The 18,461-nt window shown below is 40.5% G+C and overlaps 1 protein-coding gene across 11 annotated transcripts in view; it reads right to left on the bottom strand.

The window, feature by feature from the left end:
• Positions 1-18,461, bottom strand: part of LOC126353938 (probable serine hydrolase) — a 178,828-nt gene that overhangs the window by 31,815 nt on the left and 128,552 nt on the right. For 3 of the 11 annotated variants that reach the window (XM_050003209.1, XM_050003207.1, XM_050003208.1), the window contains exon 1: positions 11,663-11,864. The exons of the other annotated variants lie outside the window; for them this stretch is intronic. In XM_050003209.1, the coding sequence (XP_049859166.1) occupies positions 11,663-11,726 (64 nt within the window). In that variant the 5' untranslated portion in view covers positions 11,727-11,864. Of the gene's footprint in view, positions 1-11,662; positions 11,865-18,461 lie in introns of those variants that run through there. 11 annotated transcript variants of the gene reach the window in all.

Below are 18,461 nucleotides of genomic sequence, written 5' to 3' on the forward strand. Positions count from 1 at the left end.
TTGAATGACATAACTGTGTGAAGCAGGATAATATTCTTGTCTCTGCTGAACACTCAGAGACATGTGGATTCTAAAGTAAGTCTTCGAGCCACTAACATATCTGGAACCTATTCCATATGCCCATACCTAAATTACCCGTCTACAGTTTGGCAGTGTGTCAAATGCTTTTTGGAAATCTAGAAATATGGAACTTGGCTATTGCCCTTCATCCGTAGTTCACAGTATGTCATTAGAGGAAAGGGCAAGCTGAGTTTTGCACGAGTGATGCTTTCTGCAACCATGCTGATTTGTTTTTTGTTTTATGGTTTCAAGGAAATTTATTATATTCAACCTCCGAATACATTCAAGAATTCAGCAGTAAACTAATGTTAAAGATATTGATCTGTAATTTATGGATCCACTGTTTTTCCCTTCTTATATACAGGAGTCACCTGCAGCTTTTTCCAGTTGCTTGGGAGTTTGTGGTGGGTGAGAGATTCACATTAAATGCAAGCTAGGTTAGGGGGCAATGCTGAAGAGTACTTTTTGTAAAACCATACTAGAATTCCATGCAGATCTGGAGACATTTGTTTTCAACTCCTTCAGTTGTTTCTCCACGCCAGTGATGCTTATTACTACGTCGTCTATAAGGGAGTCTGTGTGATGGTCAATTTACTGTAGTTTGTATGATTCTCCTGACTGAATGATTCCTTAAATGTGAAATTGAGAACTCCGGTTATCCTTTTGTTATGCTTTACTGCCACACCAAACTGGTCAACAAGCATCTGGATAGAAGCCTTAGGCCCGTTTGGTGATTTTATGTAGGGTCAGAATCTTCTCAGGTTCTCGGCCAGATCTATTGCTAAGGTATGACAGTGGTGGTGGTGGTTGTTGCATGCTTCGCACATACAGGGTGTTTAAAAAATGACCGGTATTTTTGAAACGGCAGTACAAACTAAACGAGCAGCGATAGAAATACACTGTTTGTTGCAATATGCTTGGGACAACAGTACATTATCAGGCAGACAAACTTTCGAAATAACAGTAGTTACAATTGTCAACAACAGATGGTGCTGCTGTCTGGGAAACTCTATAGTACGATATTTCCCACATATCCACCATGCGTAGCAATAATATGGCATAGTCTCTAAATGAAATTACCCGAAACCTGGCGGAATGGCTTCACATGCAGATGAGATGTACTGCTTCAGCTGTTCAATTGCTTCTGGATTCTGGCGGTACACCTGGTCTTTCAAGTGTCCCCACAGAAAGAAGTCATAGGGGTTCACGTCTGGCGAATAGTGAGGCCAATCCACGCCGCCTCCTGTATGTTTCGGATAGCCCAAAGCAATCACACGATCATCGAAATATTCATTCAGGAAATTAAAGACGTCGGCCGTGCGATGTGGCCGGGCACCATCTTGCATAAACCACGAGGTGTTCGCAGTGTCGTCTAAGGCAGTTTGTACCGCCACAAATTCACGAAGAATGTCCAGATAGCGTGATGCAGTAATCGTTTTGGATCTGAAAAATGGGCCAATGATTCCTTTGGAAGAAATGGCGGCCCAGACCAGTACTTTTTGAGGATGCAGGGACGATGGGACTGCAACATGGGGCTTTTCGGTTCCCCATATGCGCCAGTTCTGTTTATTGACAAAGCCGTCCAGGTAAAAATAAGCTTCGTCAGTAAACCAAATGCTGTCCACATGCATATCGCCGTCATCAATCCTGTGCACTATACCGTTAGCGAATGTCTCTCGTGCAGCAATGGTAGCGGCGCTGAGGGGTTGTCGCGTTTGAATTTTGTATGGATAGAGGTGTAAACTCTGGTGCATGAGACGATACGTGGACGTTGGCGTCATTTGGACCGCAGCTGCAACACGGCGAACGGAAACCTGAGGCCGCTGTTGGATCACCTGCTGCACTAGCTGCGCGTTGCCCTCTGTGGTTACCGTACGCGGTCGCCCTACCTTTCCAGCACGTTCATCCGTCACGTTCCCAGTCCGTTGAAATTTTTCAAACAGATCCTTTATTGTATCGCTTTTCGGTCCTTTGGTTACATTAAACCTCCGTTGAAAACTTCGTCTTGTTGCAACAACACTGTGTTCTAGGCGGTGGAATTCCAACACCAGAAAAATCCTCTGTTCCAAGAAATAAACCATGTTGTCCACAGCACACTTGCACGTTGTGAACAGCACACGCTTACAGCAGAAAGACGACGTACAGAATGGCGTACCCACAGACTGCCTTGTCTTCTATATCTTTCACATCACTTGCAGCGCCATCTGTTGTTGAAAATTTTAAGTACTGTAATTTCGAAAGTTTGTCCGCCTGAAAATGTACTGTTGTCCCAAGCATATTGCAACAAACAGTGTATTTCTATCGCTGCTCGTTTAGTTTTTATTGCCGTTTCAAATATACCTGTCATTTTTGAAACACCCTGTAGCTATTGCCTATCATGTTTGCACATATACATGACTGCATTGTGAATAAGGTTGCCCAATATGTTGTTTTCTCAATACAGATTGCCTGATGTGTCTGTAGAGAATGGTGCACTACTTGCAGCCCTGTTGTACCATAGTGTAAGAAAAGTGGCTGTAAAAAGATTCTAGCCGACAGGGACAGGAGATGAGTGTCACACCTTGTCCATGAGAAACAGTTTCAAACCTGAATTGAATTAGTGTTGTCAGCGAATACAGACTGTTCATATCAACCAGTTTCTGAGTGAACACTGCGGAGGAAACTGTACTTCACAAAAGACAACTGCTCACAGTGTTACACAATTGGCCAAACAACCTGGAAACTGGATGAGAGAGGTGTGTAACTAGATCCAACAAGTGACAATTTTGCCTTTTTTTTTTTTTTAAGGATGCAAGGTGTCATGTGCATAGACAGGCAAATGAGGTGTTTAACCCACAGTACATGGAGGCTGTAGTTCAGGCCAGAGGTGGTTCTGTAATGTTATGGAGGCATTTTCCATACTACCATGATTGGAAGCCACTCTGGCTGATTAGTGTGAACATGAACCAAGATGTTTATTTCAATATTATTAGTGAGAAACTGTTCATGTTTATGTATACTGTGGACTCTCCTGTTGTCCAAGATGACGGCAGCCAAGTTCACAGGACTGCACACAAACTTTACTGGTTTGACACACATTCAGGAACTTTATGTCATCTCAACTGGCCTACTAAATCAGGTGGAAAATGTCTGGGACTGTTTGGAAAAGTTGATGAAATGTAGCTATCAACACTCTCACGACTATTAGCTCTACATGATCTAATCATCAGTGAGTGGCTTAAGCTGCTTATCACATACCTGAAGAAATTTGTGGACACACTTCTTTGACAAACTGAGGCTATTGTGCCATTATAAAGCACAGTCTGTACATTGAAAGAAGAGTACTGAAAGTTGTGGTAGTCTCTGCCGCGACTACCTTGCATATCTGCCACGACCAATCATACAATCTGATTTTTTATAGGTCTCTTAGTGTTGTTGTATCTCTATAGAAGGCTACTAATTTTGCCAGCCGCATTTTGCACTTGGCATCTGAAAGCTTTAAAAACTGCTGCCAGATGCCACAGCTTGTTTAGCATATGAAGTATAGAGGTGGTGTTACATGGTATCTCCTGGGATTCCTAATTTTTTTAATCTGATATGGTTGTCAACTTTTTTATTCAAAGAGCCAAGTGAGAAATATAGAGTGCCTTCTATGAATGATTACGAATTTGAATGAAATGTAAGCATTTTTAGGACATATTTCATACTATTAGAAAAAAAAAATTGTTCTGAAAATTACTGCCAGAATCAGATGTATATAATTATCAATTCATGAAAACACACAGAGACAAACACATAAATAAATTAAATTCCAATGATGAAAGTCTACTGGAGATACTAAGCAAATGTAACAGCACCACGAAGAGAGAAGAATATGGAAAGGAAAAAATTAAGATTGCACTTTTCAAATCAGTTATGTTCACAATAAGAAATAAGCTGGAACAAAATAAATGGAAAAAATAAAATAAACTGCTCAAAAAATGTTTAGAACCACCTGCATCTTTGTAAATATGTCCAGGCTTAGATTCAACAGGAGTAAGAAATGAAAGAATAAGTCTTACAAAACTAAAACATAGCTTTACTGTGAAATAAAAACAAAATACAGGTAGCCTGATTGAAAGTGCACATCTTTTTGCACGAGTTAAATCAAAATTTGCTGGTGAGTAATATTCAGTACTGTGCATTTTAACATGCTCAGATCCTCCTCAATAAGCCACCACAGGATGGTCAACATATTGCTACGAAAGCTGGTATTGATGGTAGCCCACGTGAGGTGAAACCATTATGTGCAAACCATTCAGTTTGATTGCTCCTTCCTCCTGGAGCAAGTTGTTCTTGATATGGGTGCAATGTAATCATGTATAATGTCTTGCATTATGAACGAATTGTCAAAACATCAACTGCTGTACTGGACAACAGGCCAGAGGATCCTGTCACAATACTGTACGGTCTTCAAATCCCCCCCCCAGTAGGGTGTAGAGGTATTTGACATATCTACACAATACTAGCCCTACATACAACAGGCACATTTCCCTGCTGAACTCTCCAAGACTGCATGCTGGAGATGTGCACAGGACCTGGTCGCCTTCACACTCTTCTATGACACTCAACAGGTGTCACACAAATTTAGGTCAATGTTCAAATCCAGTTGTTTATAATGGATACTTGAGAGGCAAAATTGATAGTGTGAAGATGGTTGTACGCTGTGCACTTTGACACAGACCTCCCAGTTCCCTCAAAAAATCATGTATGTAGTTCTGTTGCATTCTCCTCAGAGTATGTACTGACCATAATTTGTATGTAGTAGCCATCAGCTGGGGTTTTTCACTGTGGGGAACTACTACGAAGTAGATCTCTCAGTTGTGGTTCTCGCAACGGACGGTGGGGACTTGTCCCACTGGAAATTTAGTGATATAATTCTACTCCCTGTATTTTTTCGGGATTATTTCGAACAATTTGAGTACAACATGACTTTGCTATAGTACAAGTGACAGAGACCAGATGTAATCAGGCCCACTTTCTAGTGCTTTGTTGCAGAGACACGATGTCACTATGTGCTCTCTGTAGGTACGCTATTGAGCCAGTGTCACGGGCCAGTGTAAAGTGACCTGTATGCCCTCCACAACTCAGGCTTGTGAAATTGCAGTCATGGTGACACTGCTTCGCTCCCCCACTACAGCACAGTGTAGGGCCAGCTTGGGTGGGCCTGCTGGATGGAAAGCAATTCACGCATACCCCACACTTTCCCAACAGCAAAGTAAACCATGCTGTCTCTCTCCCGTTCTTGCCCTCCTTGGCTCCTTCCCACTTAGAGCGGCAACGCACTAGGCAGCTTGGCTGCGGCAGCCAGTACTACAATGACAGCTTATGGTAAGCCGCACACTGGGCAACCAGGATTCTCTGGCTGTGGCAGCCAGAGAAATGTGGGCAACTGCACGGTAGCCAGCTGGCTGCGGGCAACAGCATGTCTCGCAGTGAGCATATGTGGCTGCCTGCAGTCTCCGCACACTCGTCCAAGCAGCCAAGCTGTGTGTTTGTGTGACCGAGAAATGAAATACACCATGACTTTTGATATGGAGAAATTTATTCGTGAGGTTGAAAGCCGAAGACAGAAGACAGTGATAGTCATCTGAAGGAGGAGGAGTTGGGTGGAAATAACAAAAATAATGTGTGAGCAGAATATGAGTGAAAATGAGAAGAAAGAATTCGGTGTTTTTTTTATTTACTACATAATGAATATTTGTTATATGTACAATAATGGAGAAGAGGGTATCAATTTACACTTAACAATAATTGATACTAAATCACTTGGAAGCAGTAATAGTTACATACATTATCGCATAGGCTCAGTCGTTTATTGGTAGAATACCGGGAAAGTGCAATCAGTCTACAACAGAGATTACTTACAAATTACTTGTGTGACCACTCTAGAATACTGCTTATGTGTGTGGGACCCGCACCAAATAGGACGGGGGATATTGAATGTACACACAGAAGGGCAGCACCCATGGTCACAGGCTGGTTTGATCTGTTGGAGAGCATCACAGAGATACTGAACTGGAATACTCTTGAAGATAGATGTAAACTATCCCAAGAAAGTCTATTAACATAGTTTTAAGAACCAGGTTCAAATGATGATTCTAAGAATATACTGCAATCCCCTACATATCAATCACATAGGGACTATGAGAATAAGATTAGAATAATTACCGCACACACAGAGGCATTCAAACAATCATTCTTCCTGCGATAGGAAATAAAGGCAAAAGGACTACTATTAAGTTTTAAAAACACGTTCTTTTCCAAGAATTTTGTTCTTATTATATTATTACTTTCCATTTCCTTGCTTTGAGTGCAGTAAATTCCTTGATGATGGCACTGAAGTCAAATTTGGCAGGTGTATCATACTGCATTGACAAGATAACTGAATTTGACAGTCTGGTTCATTGTAAGTATTTTTTTAATCATCTTTAATTTGCTGAAATTGTCATAAATATCCCCAAAGATATTTCAATGTTTTGATAAGCATCTCATAACCCATACATCGAAAACAAAAATTTTAAAATATTCAAATGGGAATTGTGACCATGCTCTTCATCAGCTCTTTCTACTGGAGTTTGAAAGCAGCTTTTTAGTTAACTAGGTCTTTTGTGTCAACATATGGCACTAAAATCTGCTGCATATTTTTCAAAATAAGGTACACAGCTCTAACACTTTACTGGCTGGAAGTTAAAGTGAGATGAAATGACATGTTATATATGAGATGTGTTAACCGTGTCACTCACTGTTCTATCCAATATTTTGAAAAATTCTACCTTAAACAGTTCCACTCCAGTCCTCAGGTAGCAGAAATTCGCAAAAAACGGAAAGCTTTCAGTTAAACGGCATATTATTTGCTTCAAGACCTGTTGCCCAACCTTTGAGATTCAACAATAAGGTAGCAAAGTACTATCAAAAGCTCCATTGTTGAAATGAGCTAGCTGTCTAGGCAGCAGCTGTGTGAATTAAGCGCAGTATCAACACACAATCCAAGTGACTCATGTTTGGTCCTGCATTCATTCCCCCCCCACCCACCTCCACTCCTATTGCCATTCGTGAAGGGGAAATGTATAATGCGGGACCATCTCTCAGTTATGTTCCATATTCTGGAGTTGTGGGGTTGAAACATGAGTATACTTACAGTGATTTTAAAATGCATAAAGTGGACTGCTTGCCAAAACATCCGTTTAATTTATTAAATATGGAAGAGAAGCCAGGAACTAGGCTGTTAAGCATTCATCAGCCAACTACAATATCACACACACAACCCAAAAAACGAAACAAAAATTGAGTCCACTTCTGTGTATGCTTTATTAGTAGCTACAATATTTTTTGGATTAGGTCTAAATTTACAACTGTATAATTACCACATTTACTATTTTTAAAGTATTTTTTTAAAGCAATATGATATAAATGGAGCTGATATAACAAACAATTCAGAGCAATTCCATTATTTGGGTCCCACCAATGAAAATGAGCACTGGCCACCACTGAGATCTCTAGTATTGCCTCTCTCATGGCAATAGCTGAGTGTTCAAGTGACATCAACTCCTTGTGTCAAAAATCCTTGCACGGTCTCAACTTCGAGCGACCCTTTGAGGCGCAACAACTTTTGAACAGTGTACACATTCTGTACTGCGCCACTGACAATTGGAGACACAGAACTCTAACTGAACTGTACTGACAATCCAAGTTTAGTTTGGCACAATTATACAGCTGGCTATACCTAATGATTTCCTGCAGTTACAAAGAAATTATTTATAAAAACAAGACTGTGCCCAGTAGCTGGAAGAAAGCACGGATCACACCTGTTTATAAAAAGGATAGCAGAAGGGACCCACAAAACTACTGTCCAATAGCCTTGACATCCATTTGTTGTACAATCTTAGAAGATGTTCTGTGCTGTAATATAATGAGGTATCTAGAACAGAAGGAACTCCATGCCAACCAGCATGGATTTTAAAAAACGTAGATTATGTGAAACCAAACTTAAACTTTGCTCACGTGACATCTTTAAAGCCATGGATCGAGGCAGTCATATAGATGCAGTGTCTCTTGATTTCCATAAAGCATTTGAATCAGCACCACAGTTATGCTTATGATCAGAAGCGTGATCATATGGGGTATCAGATGAAATGCCTGACTGGATTGAGGATTTCTTGGTACAAGACTGATTGATAGATGTAGAAGTAACTTTGGGTATACCACACGGAAGTGTGTTGGATCCTTTGCTGTTTGTATTGTATATTAATGATCTTGTGGACAGCATTAATAGTAACCTCAGACTGTTTGCAGGTCATGCAATTATCTACAACAAAGTGCAGTTTAAACGAAGCTGTATAAATATTCAGTCAGACCTTGATAAAATTTCAAAGTGGTGCAATGATTGGCAAATGCTTTAAAAGTTCAAAAATAACTGTGCACTTCACAAAAGGGGGAAAAAAAACAAACATAGTATCATATGAATATAATATCGATCACAGTTGGAATCTGTAAACTGATGCAAATACTTGGGTTTGACACGTAGTTTGGACTTGGAGTGGAATGATCACATTGGCTCAGTCATGAGTAAGGCAGGTAGCATACTGTGGTTAACTGATAAAATACTAGGGAAAAATGTAATCAGTCTACAAAGGAGATTGCTTCCAAATCATTTGTGTGACCCATCCTAGAATGCTGCTAAAAGTGTGGGACCTGTACCAGACAGGACTAACAGATGATATTGAGTATGTACAGAGAAGGGCAGCACCAATGTTTAAAGATTTCTTTGACCAGAGTGTCACTGAGATGCTGAAAGAACTGAACTGCCAGACGAACTGGCTGTAAAGGCGCCGCTCAGCCATCATTGAGCTCGCGGCAGTTCGTTGCAGTTATGGTACCTGAAGTCACATGTCACATACATACGTGCCGTGATGAATTGTTCCAGAATCATAGTGTGTAGGTCACTTCCTCGCAAGTTGTAATCCACCTTAAACAAATTCACGCAAATGGCAATTTCTCCTCTCATTTTCTCTAAAGACCAATGGCGATGGAATAAGGACGATGGTAGCAGGCTCTGAGTGAGGCTGGAAGCTACTAGTCTGGACCTGCACATTGGCGGCAGGTGTGTGATGGTCGCCTTCCTGAGAACCTGTGTGACCACTCGGGAATCCGGTCCTGCATCTGCGACTGGGCAGGCCTACTTAGGATGACCACTGCCCACCCTGAATGGGGAAGGCCCTAGAAGATATGGGCTTAACATCGGAAGTCATACTTGAACCGGGCTGGGAATCCGCACCCAGTAGGTGAATCCTTATACTGCAGATGTAAACAAAAGAAGAATGAAATGATTATGACAATAGGGACATGGAATGTCAGGACCCTCCTGGATGTGAACAATTACAGGCCAGAGAGAAGAACCGCTCTTATCACCCAAGAACTAGCCCAGCTAGATATAGACACAGCTGCCTTGAGTGAGACAAGACTCTCAGCTGAGGGTCACATTAGTGAGGTACGTTCAGGGTACACCATCTTCTGGAAGGGAAAGGATGCAGGAGAACCAAGCATCCATGGTGCAGGATTTGCTGTAAAAACGAAAATAGTGAAAGATCATCGACTTACACCTGTCTCAATTAATGAAAGACTGACGACTCTTAGAGTACCCATTGGTTCAGACAGATTCATCACCTTCGTCTCTGCATATGCTCCTACTTTAGACAGTGATGAAGACACAAAGAATCAGTTCTACCACCAACTGAATAGTACTCTCTCTAAAATAACCATTCAAGATAAATTAATTTTACTTGGCGATTTCAATGGCAGAGTGGGAAGGGACAACCGTTTTTGGAGAGACGTCATGGGTAAACAAGGGGTGGGAAACTGCAATGCAAATGGGTTGTTACTTCTTGGTCTATGTGCTGAACACGAGCTTTTCATCTCCAATACCCAATTCCGTTTGCGTAACTGCTATAAGACCACATGGATGCACCCACACTCCAAACATTGGCATCTTATAGACTACGTTATTACGCGACAGCGTGACAAGAAAGACATTCTCATCACAAAAACAGCACTAAACATCGATGAGGGCTGTACTGACCATAGACTTTTAGTCAGCCGTTTCAGAGTACCAAAGTATCGCAAGCCACGATCCCACTTTTCAAACCCACCACAGAAAATTCAACATAAGCAACCTGAACAACAAAAACGTTCGCTCACATTTCCAAGACATACTGTCTGAACAACTTAACAAAGCTCCAGCAACCACAGATGATGTCTAACAAGAATGGACCACATCAAAGAAACTGCTGAGAAAGTTGTTGGTTTTGGTGCACAAAAAGAAGTGACTGGTTTGATGACAACCATGGAGAAATCCAAGCCATCATCAATGCAAAGCGGGATGCTTACCTATCCCTTGCTCAAGATCCGTCCTGCTCAGAAAAGAAAGCACACTTTCAAGAACTCAAGCAGAAATGTTAAAATGAAATACGAGTAATCAAGAACAAATGGTGGCAACAGAAAGCCACAGAACTCCACAATCTTTCCGATGCAAGGAACCTGCGTGGCTTCTACGCTGGTACTAAAGAGCTGTATGGATCTATCCACTCCTCATCAGGAACACTGAAAGCTGCTTACAACTCCACCATTCTTGCTGAAAGTCAGGACATCTTAAATCGTTGGAAAGAGCACTTTAGCTCACTGTTAAACCGCCCTTCTACTGCCTCTGGAGATTTTCTCAAAAATGTCCCACAGTACCCTCCAAAACCCTGGATGGCTGATCCTCCAACTTTTCAAGAATTTTGCAAGGCACTCAAGAGTGTGAAACCTGGGAAGGCTCCTGGACCTGACAGCATCCCAGTGGAGCTTATTGAGGGTGGTGGCTTGCCTCTAAAAACTAGACTCTTCCCTCTCATTCTATTAATGTGGGAAACCCGCAAGGTACCAGCTGACTTGAAGAACTCCACAATTGTCACCATCTTCAAGAAGGGCGACAGAAGTGTCTGTGGTAACTACCGGGGAATATCTCTACTCTCTGTCACTGGCAAAATTTTTGCAAGAATCCTTTTAAATCGCCTCCAGACACTTTCAGAGACTACATTACCTGAGTCTCAATACGGGTTTCAACCTTCAAGAGGGACAATTGACATGATTTTCTGTGCACGACAACTACAGGAGAAGTGCAGAGAACAGCAAAAGCCTTTACTACTTGTTTTCTACAATCTAGAAAAGGCCTTTGATACAGTTCCCAGAGAAGCCATGTGGATGGTCTTAAAATGCTTCGGATGCCCTGAACATTTTGTTGACCTGATTGAAGCTCTCCACGATGATATGACTGGACAGGTCCTCTGCCAGAATGAAACGACTGGTGAATTCCCAATAACAAGTGGGCTTAAACAAGGACGCGTTCTTGCACCAACATTATTTGCATTGTATCTGGCAGCTATGCTTTACGAGACAACCGTAAACAATGCAGGAATAGAACTAAAGTACAGGTTTGATGGAGGAGTATTCAACCAGTCCAGGCTCCATTCAGAAAGGTTCACCGGTACCACTCGTGTGACAGAGCTGCAGTATGCTGATGACAATGCTTCTCCAGCTCATTCACCTGCAGAGTTGCAGCTGTCAGTTGATTCCTTCAGCAGGGCATACGAACGATTTGGTCTCTCCATCAATATTCAAAAGACAAAGGTGGTGGCGCAACCAACTCCTGGCTCCTCCGTTCTTGACTTCAGCATATCCATTTATGATACACCCTTGGAACAAGTGGACCATTTCCTCTACTTGGGAAGCATACTGTCATCTAACTGCTCATCTGGAAAAGATGAGGAGAATAGATTATGTGCTGCCCATGTAGCATTTGGACGTCTTACAAAGCGTGTCTTCCTGAATAAAGACCTAACACTGTACACCAAACTGATGGTGTACAAAGCTGTAGTCATTTCCACCCTGCTATATGGTTGCGAAACCTGGATGTTATATTGCTGTGATCTGAAGAAACTAGAACGCTTCAACCAACAGAAGCTAAGGTATATCGAACCTGCTGTGCAGAGAGAATACAGGTGACCTCTGTCCACTTGTGTGTATTATTTTGTGTTTACTGGTGTTTAACAAGAGTTGCCACTCATTACACATTGTGTCAATCTGTTACAACTACTCTCTAACTTCAAAACGACTTTTACGAGTGATTAGTTCTCAGTAAATGACAGTGTCATCCTCAATCTTATAAAAGTACTGCTGACATTACTAAGTTAGCTATGTATATTGTAAATAGCAATGACCCTGTCATATTTTTCCAATGTGTGTTCAGTGTGACATTTGCTTCCAATTACAAGACTCCACCCAGAACAGTATTCAGAATCAAGTTTTAAAATACATTAATTTTCAAACACATATTTTATTAACTGATGGTTCACAAACTTATCAATAGTCTTTCATATATTAAGAAAGAACTCAGCCATTTGACCACCATTACCTACAATCTTCTGGATCCCAAAAATTAAGAGAGGAAGTTGTGTTGCACACAGTAGTTGCTTCTGATAAAGAAACTCATTTGACTTGAGACAAGTCATTATATTTGGGCAAAAAATAATTTCAACGCTATTATTATGTCAACTTCAAGTGTCAGGAAGTCGTTTCTGAAAGTATTTGCATGGAGTGTAGCCATGTATGGAAGTAAAACATGGATGATAAATAGTTTGGAAAAGAAGAGAATAGAAGCTTTCGAAATGTGGTGCTACAGAAGAATGCTGAAGATTAGATGGGTAGATCACATAACTAATGATGAAGTATTGAATAGAATTGGGGAGCAGAGAAGTTTGTGGCACAACTTTACAAAATAAGGGACCGGTTAGTAGGACATATTCTGAGGCATCAAGGGATCACAAATTTAGCATTGGAGGGCAGCATGGAGGGCAAAAATCATAGAGGGAGACCAAGAGATGAATACACCAAGCTGATTCAGAAGGATGTAGGTTGCTGTAAGTACTGGGAGATGAAGAAGCTTGCACAGGATAGAGTAGCATGGAGAGCTGCATCAATCCAGTCTCAAGACTGAAGACAACAACAACAACAACAACAACAACATGTCAACTTCATAACAGTCCTTCATAAAATCCTACAACCCACCTTAAAAACGAGTGATTGGGGGTTCTCTTGCAGCAGTCTGAGACACTGGAGCAACTTGAAACAAACAGCAGCATTAACAGACACTTAGATGCATATTCAGTAGGCAACCCATACACATATTCAGCAGGCAATTTGAAAGCCGTGCACTGGGTATCACTGCCCTGAATAATCTATGTTGGACCACAGATACAGTTTGCATGAGATGCCTGCCTTTTCTGCAGGAGACATATGTGGTGAAATAGAAGAATATGATCACTATGCAAAAGGCATATTAAATCTGTTGGGGATGACTAAAATTTTATCTTTGTTGTATTGCACTTTACCTTCAGAAGAACTTTGTAATATGTTGAATACACAGTCCTGTGGATCTAAAATATGCTAGCCGCATTGGAATAAGGCCTTACATCTTTCACTTGATTTTGTTCCATCACTATTACCACAGGTGATTCAAATTTTCAATGCTGACTAATGTCCTTCACAACCTATCTGATATAAAAAATGTACCATGTTGCACAGAAACAGATGTTTTTCAATGGCCGATAACTCAATGCACGTCAGAAAGTTTAACTATAGTAGTGACCACTTTACTTGCCTAATTGCTGCTTCATGGCTTCCCTTTGCCTGTGTTTCATTGAACATGTTTTGAGGCACCTCTAGGAATTTCTGTTGGTATTTAGATATTTGTTGTAACAGTCTCGCTTGCAATTAGACTGTTAGAATAAATATTTTTTTAAAGTTACCAGTTTCCTTGATTTTGGATATCCGCCTAAACATTTCCATGCTCACGTTTCTGTTGATGATAGAACATAGGACTCTATATGTGTGAAGCAGCAATGTTAAGAAAGATATTCTCCTTTCAGCCACACCTCTGTTCTCCACTCTGCAAACTCACCACTAGCCTGCGTACCTGTGGACACTTGACACACAGCTATGTTTGTGAAAGTAGGAAAGACTTGCAGCAGATAGTGAGTATGTTGCTGCCAAAACCGCTCTAAATTTGGAAGGCATGTTACCTAACTGAACAAGTTTCGCAATCACTTGATCCAATATTGAAATATGCTCATGAGCCAGAACATTATGACCACTTGCTTAATAGTGGTCTGTCTTTACAACTAAATAACATCACTGATTCCGTACGTCAGGGATCCGACAGATTGTTAGTAAGTTTGTGGAGGCAAGTGGCATTAGATATATACACATAGGTCGTGTAATTCACATAAATAAAGGGCCACTCATTTGCATATGTGGTGATGGTGCCCTATAGTGACCCAGAGATTTCACAGGATTTACATCAGGTGAATTTGGTCACCAAGACATCAGCCAACATGAGTTAACTATGATGCTCATTGAACCACTGTTGCGTGGTGTTGGCTCTCCGAAACAAAGACAATCATACTTCTGGAAGATGACATCACAGTCAGGGAAGAAATCAAGCATGAAGGGATGCAGGTGGTTTGCAATTGTTAGCGTGTCTTTGGTTACTACCAGAGGTCCAATGCGAGTGCAGAAGAATGTCTCCCACAGCATATTACTGCTCCCACCAGCCTGCGTCTGTGGCGCGCTGCATGTTTCGAGCCACTATTCAGCTCGATGACAGCGTTTGTGGAGACGTCCAGTGACCTAGTGTAGCAAAAATATGATACACCATAAGAACAGACACTTGTTCATTGATTGATGATTGAATCCCGTTGATCACTTGCCCACTGCAGTCGTAACTGATGATGTTGTTGGATCAGCATGTGAACACGTAAGGATGGTCTGCTGTGGAGCTCCACGTTCAACAGTGCACAATGAGAGGTGTACACTATCAGCAGACTTTATATAGCAGACAAGCCTCCAAACCCACATGTTCAGTAAAGGTTTGTGGACATCCAAGCATTAGAGCCTAGTTGTAGTTTCACTGTCCTACTTCTTCCATAGATGCTCATGACAGTAACATGTGAACATTCAACCGGCTTCGCCGTTTTCAAGATGCTGACTCACAAGCTCTGTGTAATAATAATCTACAGAGTCAAAGTTGCTTATCTCAGTGGATTTCTTGATTTGCAGCCCGCATTTTCATTAGGGTGATCCCCCATCAGTGTCTGCTCCACTTACAAACTTTTGTTACTGCATCATGTGCCCGCAACACCACCAAGTGGCAGCACCACCAAGTGGCATCCATCATCACAGTGGGCAGTGGTCATAATGTTTTGGCTCATCAGTGTATTCTATGGGCAATGAAGTCTCAATTTATGAGAAGTGAACATGGGAGTTCTTTCAGCAGATCATTCAGTACTACTTTTCCCAAGTCGTGTAGGAACAGGTATGAGGAACATGTCGACCTCTATCAGGACTTAATTCTTCCACACTGGTCCTGAATCTATGTGATTTTTTTGCAATGTGGGAGCCATATTATTAATATGGCTTGTGTTATCCCTCTGTGTCAGGAGAGGAGGTACAGGTGAGAGGGGACTTCCAACAATGATTAGTTGAAGAGAGGACTGTTTACCTCTTCAAGACACATTTCAAAGCCCACAGCAGGCTTTTTTTCACTTGCACTCTTTTGGTCTTTTGTTGATTTTAAAAAAAACTTTTTCTCCTACATACATTCTCTCTCTTTCGAAAAATATGTGGCAGTAATGAAAGATAAACACTAAACGTCACCCATACTTACTATTACATCTGACTCTGAAGATGAGCTGAAAAAACTGTTAAATGTGTTGACTGCATCCAAGTTTCAAAAACCAACATCAGGACCGCTACTAGTCCAGTACCACATGGCCAGCCTAACAGCAACAGGCCATGAGGGAAGACCTCGCAAGTGTCAGTGCAACATAATATAGGAGGGCCATCACCAATGCACCTCACTTGTGTACCATGTAGATTGTGATTTGACTGCTGTTTCCTGTGATCTGGTGTAATTTGATTTTCTACCAACTTACTGTACTCATATAATTGAAAAGCCTCTGACTTTGGGTGAGGGTGGCTATTTTCTGCGATAGTATTTTGACCTTGGCAAATGATGACTCTATGAGATAAGGATTAGCTGTTATATGAGAGGGGGGAGACAAATATTTGATCCTTGATTCACTCGTGCTTTTGCCACGCCAAACATTTTTTGTTTGATTCTGTATCATTAAGGCGATGTAACGATGTTACTGGCATCTAAAACAACATAGGCCTACATGATTAAGAATATGTGGCCTCGTCTCGAAATGAATAATTCCTGCATTAATACAACCTTGGAGAGTACTACAAACTGAATATTAAAATGAAGACAGGTGTTCTTTCAAATATATCTTTTTAATCTTTGCCTCAGCCATCTCTTCTTTCTTGTAATCATGCTGCTGGTCTTTAATGTCCATTTCCATTACTTCTCTGAAAGACAGCACACACTCCCAGAAAGTCATGACACTTTGTGGACTGACTACCACTGGAGCGGCACTAGTGTTTTACGATTAAGTGTTTCATAATTGGTATTTGTGAATTACTACCTGTAAAAGGCTATTTGATGGATTTATATGTCCTTGTTATAATCTCAAAATATTTTTAAAAATGAAAGAGGTCCCTTTTCCATTTGTATATCGACACACACATTTTACAGGCAAAAATTCCGAACCATTTTCTGCCTAAATGCAATACATGTGTCAGGTAATTTTTTAACATCATGCAAAATTTCTTTTGCTAGAGAAACACTGTGGTTCTGTGTAAAATCAAGGCACAAAATTCTATTATACCCACACAAATATCTTTCCACAAAAATTCTTCTCTGTTCTTGTTTTATTTAATAATATTCAATCCAGTGAGAGGATTTGTCATCCTTGTGCACAAAAGTAGGCCTATAGTAGCCCAACTTCTAACAAACAGATTCTAATTGACTAATTAGAGGGTTAAATTCTTTCCTGTGTTGTGTTTTAATATATTTTCAGCTTAGTCCCCAGCCAATGTCCAATCTAATTCATATACCATTGACAGATTACATTCTGATATGTACTTTATAACTATCAGATGAATTCTGAAAAAGCCCAGATTCCAGGTTTTACCAGTGTTCTGAGAAAATGGACCTGTAAAGCAATGAACTGTGATACAAATTTCTATCTTTTAGCTTGACAATTGCAGATCATCGAGTTATTTATATCTTTGGCTGACTCGTTACAACAGCCACTGAATGGAATTTCCCTGAGCCTTTTTCTGTGCAGATGAGACAAGAAACTCTTAGTGTAAATCATGGTGATTAGCTTTCCTGATAAACAGCCCATGTATATTTGAAGTATCAGGGAATGTCTAGATCCCCCATATGGGGTGTGTGTGTGTGTGTGTGTGTGTACTCATCTTGTGTTCCCTTCAGGTAATTTATCAGAGCAGGCAGCTAATTGATAGCCTTTATTGGCAGTGTTCATATGAATACCTTCAGCCTTGGACTTATATCTGGTACAGTACTGAGTCCAAATCTCTTACGTAAATGTCTTGTCATTTAAGAAATTATATGACTTCAGTCCAATAAGACTTTCCATTATCATCATCTCTGAACGCCTGGAAAAATATTTCACAGCAGCTTCTTATACTGTGTAATAGAAATGACTGCAATAAGTGCCACACTAACTCTTTTCTCCAGAATCAATCACAGCATGATGATCTAGGATTGAAATTCATATTAATAACAATGCAAAGGCTTAGTGTTAAAATTATGGGAAATGGACTGGACTGACTGAAGTATTGTAAGATAGCACTCACTCTGCTTAACACTGTTCAATATTCCGACTTTTGGAAAAAAAAAAAAGTACACTGGGTAAGATGTATTTTCATCTTTCAATGAAGTAAGATACTGCTCATATTTTACATCTGGCATACAAACTATTCTTTGTGGAGCATATTTATCCAATTATTATTTGGTTATGAATATATAATCAACAGAGCTCAGAACAAATAAAACAGAAAAGGATTTTGTAATATGCTAGTGATAATTCATTGTTCCCAAATTATTTTTAATTAAGGATAGTAGAACAACATGAGTTAAAGAAGTTGTTGCAAGTAGTCTACTTATCATCTGCACCGAGTTTTCCTTGTGTTTTATTTGCTATTAACATTACTTCAAAGAGACAAAATATTGTTGTTTTAGTTCACAAGGCTGTAAGCACAGCAGCAGTGTGTAATGAAATATGTACTTGACTCACAGAAACCTTGTATGAAACATATTACACTGGAACAGGTATGGAATATACTAGTGAAATGAAACTGAATAGCAAGAAATCCAGAAATTAAAATTAACTAAAGTGCAAAATTAATGTGAGTTACCG

This window comes from Schistocerca gregaria, chromosome 3 (assembly GCF_023897955.1).
Source record: "Schistocerca gregaria isolate iqSchGreg1 chromosome 3, iqSchGreg1.2, whole genome shotgun sequence".
Lineage (NCBI taxonomy): Eukaryota > Metazoa > Arthropoda > Insecta > Orthoptera > Acrididae > Schistocerca > Schistocerca gregaria.